The sequence below is a fragment of the Choloepus didactylus genome, chromosome 18, assembly GCF_015220235.1.
Source record: "Choloepus didactylus isolate mChoDid1 chromosome 18, mChoDid1.pri, whole genome shotgun sequence".
Classification (NCBI taxonomy): domain Eukaryota; kingdom Metazoa; phylum Chordata; class Mammalia; order Pilosa; family Megalonychidae; genus Choloepus; species Choloepus didactylus.
This window is the reverse complement of record NC_051324.1, coordinates 32881396-32890662: the sequence shown is the minus strand read 5'-3', so window position 1 is coordinate 32890662 and position 9267 is coordinate 32881396. Positions and strand designations below refer to the sequence as shown.

Below are 9267 nucleotides of genomic sequence, written 5' to 3'. Positions count from 1 at the left end.
GGAGGCGCGCCCCGAGTTGCGCTCGGGACCCGCGCTGTAGGCGCTCAAATTGTTTCCCGCAGACCTGTTTACTGCGCCATCTGGACACAGGGACAAGAGGCCCTGATGCCCTAGAGCCCGCGTCCTGTCCTCGCCTCAACTCCCCTCCGCGCTGGTCCGAGCTCTTCTTTCCCCTACGTCGAGGTCCCTACAGTCCCTAACGGACAGAGCGACGTCCTCCTGCCCACGCGAAGGAAGGCCATAGGCCTTGGCTTCAGGGGAGAGCCAGCAGCAGGGTCCAGCTGGCGCCCCGTAGGTCCCCGCCGAATCCCCCCTTCCGCGGCCCCTCTGCTTTGCATGAGAAGAAGCCCAGCTGGGGCCCGGGTCTGGGGCCGCTATAGATTCCCGAAAGGGGCGGATGGGTCCAGGGCGCGAGCGGCGAGAACCCGGACAGCTGGGGCTGCGGGAGCACGGAGACCGCTGGGCGGGACAGGCCCCTCCCCGCGGGCCTCACCTTGTGCAGCGTGCTGGGGAGGAGCCTTGTCGTCCCGGCGGAGGAGGCGAGGACTCCGCGCTACGCCCGCTTAGCGCCTCCCGGGGTGCGGAAATCCAAGTACTGGCCTGCTTGCTGGTGGAATTGCGGGGTCCGCAGGAGGAGCGCTGGGCTAAGTCGCAGCGCGCGGAACTCGCCCGCTGGGTGGGAAAACCGACCTCCCCATCTCCGGCCCTCCCGCCCGAAGCTGGGGCCTGGGAGAGACAGGCGGAGGTCGCGGGGTGGGGGCTGGGGGGCGTTGCGCGACAGATTACCAGCCGCTGCGTCGCCTTTCCCCACGGCTGGGAGCCCAAGAGGAGGCGGAGGCGGGGGGCGGAGGCAGCGGGAAGGCGTTAGGAGGCCTCGTACCCAGAGGTCAAAGCGGTGCCGAGTGCAAAAGAGGAGCACTGCCGCCCTCGGCTTCGGTTTCCAATGAAATTATGACGCGGGAGGCAAGGAGGGTGTTGCCGAGTCTGGGGTTTGCAGAATGGTGCAGGCAGAGGCTTGGTGGCAGAAAAGGGGATTTGGCAGAGTCGGGAAACCCCACAGACCCCTGATGCGCAAGCCAAATTCGCTGTAGCACCTCCCCGGTTCGTCCGAAGAGGGTATTCCATTTACGAAGACCCAGATTTCTTGCCGGCCCAGGGTCACCACAACTGCGTTTCCGCGCATTTTCCCCAGCTTCGCCCCGGAAGCTGGGAGGAGGTCTGAGACCCGCACCGCGAGTGGGGTCAAAAGGCCAAGTCCAAAATACCCGCAAGATCTAGTAGTGGCCGCCCACATTTATTTCCTTTCATACTAGGACCAAATGCAACTTTTTAGCACCCCCCCCCCAAAAAAGGGAAGTAAAACCGGGGTCGCCCAGCCCTGCCACCTTCAGACCCACTACCTCGAGGAAAACCCTAGTTAAGCATAGAAAACTTGCGACCAAAACGGAATTTGGGGTTTGACGCGCGTGCGCCAGGGAAATAGATCGACTCTTCGAGGCTAAGGCTCTCGGGACCTGGAAATGACCCTAAGTCTCGGCAAAACCCCCATGCGCAGTGGTTCTGAGTATTATACCCGGGGTGGAATTTGGGAGGTATGGGTTCCGTAAGGAGTGAACTATGCAGGGAGTGGTCTGCGGTTTTCTGTAAAAGCTGATGCCTGTCCAGATCCTGGAAAAGAGGAGGACTGGAAGTCAGACCCACTCGGCCTGTGCGTCCCACATCCCAATCCATTGCAGCCTCTCTGTGGCGCCCCGGGTGACCTCGCCTCTCCCTCCTCCTTTTCCCGCTACTACTAACCCCCTCCCTTCGCCCCAGCCACTGCTGGAGCCCCGCGGTTTCCCGCTTAGCCGTTGTTTTTTGTATGTAAAAAAGGTGTCTCCAGATCACAGTTTTCACAGAACATCTCGCCTGGGTTGTAACTCCTCACCCGAGGCGCTTCCCCACCCACCCCTTCTCCCTCCCTCGCACCGCGCCTCCGGTCTCCCCCGCCCCCACCAGGAAACCGCCTGAATCAACTGTTTGAGAGCGCGCTGCAGGGGACAGACACCCAGGTCTCCCAGAGACCCGGACCCTGTGGACTTTGGATGGATTGGGAGGGGTCAGGGAAGGAGGGACAGGAGAAAAGAAGGAGGGAGATTCTGCTACCAAGCGTCCGCCCTACAAAGACGCGCGCTGTGCGGGGTAAACTTCCAGGTCAAGAAGGCAAGGGAAAGAAAATGCCAACACCCGCTGAATTTCAAAGTCAAGCAGTGTACCAGGGCCGCCCGAGTTCCCGGACCCGGCTGCACCACAACCCTCCCCAAGACTCGGTCTTGCTTACGCCCACCTCCTGCAGAACTCTGGTCCTCGCCTGCACCTACTCCTCCCTCCTTCAATCCCTCCCACCGAAACCGACACCTTACCGGAGCAGGTGGGGCCCTGGGAACCTCGCCGCCTGCACCGCGCCGGACTGCAGTTGCCTCCGCTACTGATCCTCTAAACGCGGTCTCCCCTCACTCTCCCGGCCGGGGAGATGCAGAACGGTTTACAGAGGGACCGCGAGCAGCTGATTGGTCGCGGACCGCGGTGACGTCGGCGGGCGCTGCATTAAGGCGAGGGGGCTTCCAGAGCTCAGCCAACAGCCAGGAGCGGTGACCGAGCCGCCGGAGCCTGGGAGAGACGCGCCGCGGCGGGGACTGGGCCAAGAGACCGGGAACCGAGGGACGCGCGCCCGGGAAGAGCCAGCGACGAGCAGTGGCCGGAGCGGCGACAGAGGTGGCCCGTGCCCCAAGCTGTTCCAGCCTCAGGCCTATTGTAGCCGCTACACCAGGACAATTTTTTAAGCTCTCGAAGCTGCCCCCCGCCCCTGACTCCTCCAGCTGCAAAAGGGGGGCGGGTAGGCTAGAAAGGAAATCCAGATTTGCCACTACAACGGAAAAAGAGGGGGGAAAAGAAAAGAAAAGAAAGTCGAGCGACTGGGGGTTGGACGCAGGCAGCCGGAGCGCGGGCCGAGCGATGCGGGGCTGCGCGCCCAGGCCGCGGCGAATTGTGACTGGAGCCACGATGAACTGCCAGGCGCGGTGAGGAGCCAGCCCGTATCGCCTCCCAAAGGAGCCCAGGTGCAGTGAAGGCCGCCCCGAGGACACTGAGGTCGCCGGGCAGGCCACGGGCGGAGGTGAAGGGGCTGTGGGGAGCGAGAGAGCGCGCCTGGCTGCGTCCGTCCGTGGTTGTTCCTCTCCGTTCTCGATTGACACAAACACTTCTCCAAAAGAGGGGAAACCCAAGCAACAACAACAATCAACAACAAGCTCTTCTTCCTGCCCTCCCATCCCTCCCTCCCCCCTTGGCCTGCCCCCGCCCCCTCCCCCGGGCCCAACACCGGCTCCCAGAGCATCCGCACCCTTTGCGTGATGCCTGCAGTTTAGGATCCACAGCTTCTCTACTCGTTTTCCTCTTTCCTTTCCTTTTTTTAAAAAAGGAGTAAATCCGGTGGTGGGCAGCCCGGCACGCACACTTCCACCCTCATACACCCGACAAAAGCAGATGCACTTTGACTTCTGACAGCTCTACCTCAAGCCTCAGAGAACTCGACGGCTCTTTCCCTGCAACCAGAGCTCGCCGCGTCGTCCTTTTCCGTCTCCGTCTGTTTATTTATTTCGGTTCCCACCGCGGTTCTCTGTGACCTTCACTCCTTGGAGGGCTCTGGACAGAAGGGTCGCTTTCACGCCCGCCCGAGACTCCTTTTCCTCGCCGCAGGAGCTGCAGCGGCGCTGCTCAGCCCGGGAACCCTGGGACTCCCGACTGCGCGCTCGACCGAGGCGTCCCTCCCGCCCCCCACCAGCTTCGTTTCCCTTCTTTTGATTTCCTGGTGCGGGTTTTGGCTTGAACAGCCGAGTGTGTCTCTTCTTTTTGGAGGGGTCAGGGAGCTCGTGCCGGTTGTCTTCGGGAGTCATCCCCTTGGCTCTGCCTGCCACTTTCTCTCCGGACCCCACCTGACCAAACCAAAGACCATGGTGCACTGTGCCGGCTGCAAAAGGCCGATCCTGGACCGCTTCCTCTTGAACGTGCTGGACAGGGCCTGGCACGTGAAGTGCGTCCAGTGCTGTGAATGTAAATGCAACCTGACCGAGAAGTGCTTCTCCCGGGAAGGCAAGCTCTACTGCAAGAACGACTTCTTCCGGTAAGTACTTACCTTGCTCTCCTCTGCGCCTGCCTCCCAGCGCACCCGTCGAGGCCAGGTCGGGATCAGAGGTCAGAGTGGCCGCGGCGGACGCACTAGTTGCTGCCTCTGGAGAGGGCAGCCAAGTCCCGCGGGCGCCCGCCTCTTCGCCAGCTGGCGCTCCGGGGGCTCGGGACACGGCCCTGCTTGCCTTCTGTAAACTAGGGGGTTCGGTCTTGGCTTCACGCTCCTGGGAAGAAAGAGTCTGAGCTCGTCTCAGTCCAGAAGCCCCTCCAAGCTTGGAAAGGAGGTAGGCAGTTGTAACCCCGACGTCTGTCTTTCCTGGAGCTAAGCTTTCCAGCAACTGCACTTTCCGGGCCTCTTGGTTACTCACTCTCCAAGCTGAGCTTAGAAGCCGGGGCTCGCTCCCTGCCATTGCCTTTCCGGTTTCAGAGAGGTCTTGGCGGGAACCGCCGAGTCTTTTGCATGGAATGTGTGGGCCTCCCGCCGTGGTAGCAGCAGATCCTGCAGGCCCAGGGGTCTTTCTCAAACCTGGACCGGCCTAGAAGTCCAGGCGTGGGCGAACCGTTGCACTGTAGCCTTTGAAATACCCCGAGGCTACAACCTCCTAGGGGCCGCCGTTTGTCCCCGCTTCTCTGCCCAACACAGACGCCGGCTCAGGAGCGCGGGCTCGGCTTTGAACCCTCTCAGGCTCTGCCGGCCTCTGCCCGCCACCTCCTCGCCGAAACCCGGGGAAAAGCCGAGACTCTGTTCGCCTGAGCCAGGAAACCTGCGCCCCTCCTCAGTTTAGCATTTTAATTGTATTCATTTAAACCCAATAACTACTTGCCACTTCACCGACACAAATACAAGACAACAGAGAAACCGCACAAATGCGAACTATAATTTCCCGGTGCGGTTTTGAAATCTCCCAGCATATTCGGCTGACTTGTTTTCTGCTGTTCTTTGAGTTTACGGTGACAAAATCAGACTGAGGGGGGTTCAAAGCCACTCGGGCCGCTTTGCCCAGAGGCTCAGGACGCGCTGCCTCCATTGCTGCACCGGAAGGTGTGGCTCCAGGTACGAAAGAGCATGGAGCAAATAGCTGTGCACGTTTGCACTGCCTGGAGGAAGCGCGGGCTGAGCTTCTGAGCCGCCGCCGGCCAGCCGCTGGCTAGAGCAGAGTCCGAGGGCGGCGGGCAGTGTCCGCTGCTGGTGGGCCCCAGAGGCCTGGCTCCCGCAAAGAGCGGCCCGGCTCCCGGAGCGGGCTCAACCCCCTGGTAACTCCCGCTTGTGCCAAACCGCAGGGCTTTCGGCGTGAACGTGGCGGCCGCCCATCTGCACCCGCCGGGCTCTCCGCGACAGTTTGTTTTCCCGCGGCGGAGCGGTACCTTTTCAAATCCCAGTCGGGTGCGCTGTCCTTTTACGGCGAACTCGAGCCAGAAGCTAGGAGAGAACCGCCGCGCTCGGGCGCCTTTATGGGGAGCTCTAATTCAAATTCGCCTGTCCTCTGAATCTAACCCGAAGACAAGTTTCCCGTCGCCTTCCCGCCTTCTTCCGCGGTGCTTTTCTCCTCTGGGATGTCGCTGGGCTTGACGTTGGGGACGCAATTTGGACCCTTCGCTCTAACCGTTTGCTTCTCCTCCCTGACTTTTCCTTGCTGCCCCGCGCTCGCTTCTCCTGCCTTCTTTTCTGCTTAATCGGCATTCTGCCTTTCTTTTCGGCTCTTTCTGTCTCTCCCGCCCCCTACCCCCTTTCCTCCTTTCCTTTTTCCTTCTCTTTCTATCTTTCTCTCTCCCTTTGTCGTTCTTTCTCCTGGTCCCTGTCTCTCCCTGCCCCTTACCAACCCGGCCCCTGCAGGTGTTTCGGTACCAAATGCGCGGGCTGCGCGCAGGGCATCTCCCCCAGCGACCTGGTGCGGAGGGCACGGAGCAAAGTGTTTCATCTGAACTGCTTCACCTGCATGATGTGTAACAAGCAACTCTCCACTGGCGAGGAGCTCTACATCATCGACGAGAATAAGTTCGTCTGCAAAGAGGATTACCTAAGTAACAGCAGTGTCGCCAAAGAGAACAGCCTCCATTCGGGTGAGGCCCCAATTCCCGGCTCCCCAGGGGCGGGCGAGTCCTGGGGGAAGGAGGCCCTCCAAGACCGTTGCTGACTTGTCCCTTCCCTCTCCCCAGCCACCACGGGCAGCGATCCCAGTTTGTCTCCGGACTCCCAAGACCCGTCGCAGGACGACGCCAAGGACTCGGAGAGCGCCAATGTGTCAGACAAGGAAGCAGGCAGCAACGAAAATGACGACCAGAACCTGGGCGCCAAGCGGCGGGGGCCGCGCACCACCATCAAAGCCAAGCAGCTGGAGACGCTGAAGGCTGCCTTCGCCGCCACGCCCAAGCCCACGCGCCATATCCGCGAGCAGTTGGCCCAGGAGACGGGTCTCAACATGCGCGTCATCCAGGTCAGGGCCCCGGCGCACCACTCCTCCCCAAAGATGCTGGCACAGCCATTCCGGCACCCAGGTCAAGCCGGTTGGAGCCCAGAGGCCAGGAGGGGAGCAAGTCCTTGGAGGCGGGCGCGGGGGGTGGGTTAGGGAGGAAAGGTCCACACCCCACCCCACGACTCCTTTGAGGCGCTGCCTGACACGCAGAGCATCAGGAAATCCCAACCCTCTTCCTCTTCCCACCCGAACCGAGGTGGTAGAGGCGGCGGAGGGAGAGGGGCGGGGAGCTCCGCAGGAGGCTGGAGGAGGGGATATTGTCAGACACCGCCGCGGAAGTTGGGACCGCTTTTTCCGCGCGGCTCCCTCGGCTCCCGTGGAGCCGGGAGGTCCCTGTGCGCACCAGAGTTAATCGGTTCCACTGACTTCTGCACAACGCAATCTCCCTCTGCGTCCCCAGGCCCAATTTTGTGGGTCTCTCTCCCTTAGACGAGACCCATAGCAGAGACTTCCCCTGGGAAGAGAGGTGGGAAGTCCCGAATTGAGGGGGTGGGGAAGGGTCCCGGTGGGAGTCAGCTCTACTTCCAGCGGTCCAGAGGGGGGCAGGGGAGCGGCCATCTGGAGGCAGCTGGACCTGTATTTGTAAGGGGTGAGACTGCGAGTGATTCTGGCCCAGCGCGACTGTCGCGCACAAGGCTGGGTGTGCCATTTGCGGTGCCCTGGAGGCTCTGCGAGAGTATGGGTGCTTGTACCAGGGAGGCTGAGTGTGCATGTGCACATGTGTGCAGCCCGCCTTCAGTGGGAGGCCCTGAGGCCTATGGGAAGCTGTGCCAGCGTGAGCGCACGTGAATGGGAGATTCTGTGTCTTTGTCACTATTAGTCAGAGGCTGTTTGGTCCTGGAAGATTGTGCGTGGATATGAAAAGGAAATTGTGGGTTGTGGTGTCACTATCATTAGGAGACTGAGTGTCAACAGGAGCTGCAAGTAACCGTGAAAGGAAAGCCGTGTGAGTGTGACACTATTTGGAGGAGGTTGATTGCCTCTGTGTGCACTGTCTCGCGAGAAGCTGTAATTGTGATAGTGTAACTGTTGTCAACAACGGGGCTACATCCTAACAGCCTCACGTCGGACAGGGCGGTCTGCCCAGATCCCCCTGTCGGGAATTCTGTTCACCATTGGCTCATGGTCTGCCCAAGGCGGTCCTACCAGAAACAACCCCACCCCATCCGTCCTACACACAAACGGAGCGCCCAGAGTGGACGAGCCCGGCATGGAGGGGTGAGAGGCCGGGCCGGGCCCGGGGGGTGCGGGGTCTCCGTGGCTTCACCCCGCGACGTGCGTCTTTCAGGTCTGGTTCCAGAACCGGCGCTCCAAGGAACGCAGAATGAAGCAGCTCAGCGCTCTGGGCGCCCGGCGCCACGCCTTCTTCCGCAGTCCGCGCAGGATGCGGCCGCTGGTGGACCGCCTGGAGCCCGGCGAGCTCATCCCCAACGGGCCCTTCTCCTTTTACGGAGGTGGGTGGGCGGCCGAGGGCGCCCCAGGGTTGGCTTCGCTGGAACCGGGTGGCAGCGAGGGAGGTGCTCCTCGCTTTCTATAGAGCAACGGAAAACTTGGGGGAGAAGGGGAAAGCCTGGAAATAAATCAAAGGGAGGTGGTGAGACTGAGGGCTGAATTCCCAACTCTGAATGAGGCGAGTGGGCACGTAGGGAGCAGCTCCTATATTTGCGCCAGACCGCGTCCTTTTTCCCAGCTCGGCAGGGGCGTCCGGCAGACTGCGCGTTCCTGGCGCGTTGCCCTCCGTAGCCCGCTTCTAGCGCGTCTTCCTGCCGGTTCTGCCCCGCCTAATCCAGGGCCAGGTCCTAACATCCTCCTTCTGGCCGCTCCACAGATTACCAGAGCGAGTACTACGGCCCAGGGGGCAACTACGATTTCTTCCCGCAAGGGCCCCCGTCTTCGCAGGCCCAGACGCCGGTGGATCTGCCCTTCGTGCCATCGTCCGGGCCGTCCGGAACGCCTCTGGGCGGCCTGGAGCACCCGCTGCCCGGCCATCACCCGTCGAGCGAGGCTCAGCGGTTCACTGACATCCTGGCGCACCCCCCCGGGGACTCGCCCAGCCCCGAGCCCAGCCTGCCCGGGCCCCTGCATTCCATGTCAGCCGAGGTCTTCGGGCCCAGCCCCCCCTTCTCGTCGCTGTCGGTCAACGGCGGGGCGAGCTACGGGAACCACCTGTCCCATCCCCCCGAAATGAACGAGACTGCCGTGTGGTAGCGGCGTCTCGCACGGTCCGCGGAGTTCGTGGTTGTACAGAAATGAACCTTTATTTAAGAAAAATAGGAAAAAGAGAGAAAAAAAAAAAAACAGAAAAAAAGGAAGTCCCCCATCCCTTTCTCCAGACTCGGGGACCATTCTCCGTCTGGGGAGACGGGGTGGGAAAGGGGGACACGAAATAGGATCCATATCCGCCTGGCGGCAGGACTGGGATCCGCGTGCTGGCTGGCGAGGTACAGCACTGGGGCTCCCAAAGGGAAATTGCAGACCTCTTCCCAACTCCCACCTGGACCCTGAACCCAGGAAAGCTCCCGCGGGCGGCGCAGAGACTTACACGGCGGCCGCGGGCGCGCACAGCCAGTTGTGACCGCAGGAGTCGTGGGCAAGGGAGGTGAAACTGCCCGGGGCGCCCCGGGCCAGG

The 9267-nt window shown here is 61.7% G+C and overlaps 1 protein-coding gene across 1 annotated transcript; it reads left to right on the top strand.

The window, feature by feature from the left end:
• The first annotated feature begins 2519 nt into the window (after positions 1-2519).
• On the top strand, positions 2520-8846 carry LHX1 (LIM homeobox 1). Its single transcript, XM_037809422.1, has 5 exons — positions 2520-4159; positions 5999-6225; positions 6322-6599; positions 7927-8092; positions 8467-8846. Exons 1-5 carry the CDS (start codon positions 3990-3992, stop codon positions 8844-8846), a joined length of 1221 nt encoding a protein of 406 aa, XP_037665350.1. The 5' UTR covers positions 2520-3989.
• Positions 8847-9267: the final 421 nt, after the last annotated feature.

Excerpts from the sequence above, each read along its gene's own strand:
- LHX1 (XM_037809422.1), top strand. The coding sequence starts at position 3,990 with ATGGTGCACTGTGCCGGCTGCAAAAGGCCGATCCTGGACCGCTTCCTC. Across the intron at positions 6,226-6,321 it reads AGAGAACAGCCTCCATTCGG|CCACCACGGGCAGCGATCCC; the intron begins GTGAGGCCCCAA and ends CCCTCTCCCCAG. Across the intron at positions 6,600-7,926 it reads TCAACATGCGCGTCATCCAG|GTCTGGTTCCAGAACCGGCG; the intron begins GTCAGGGCCCCG and ends TGCGTCTTTCAG.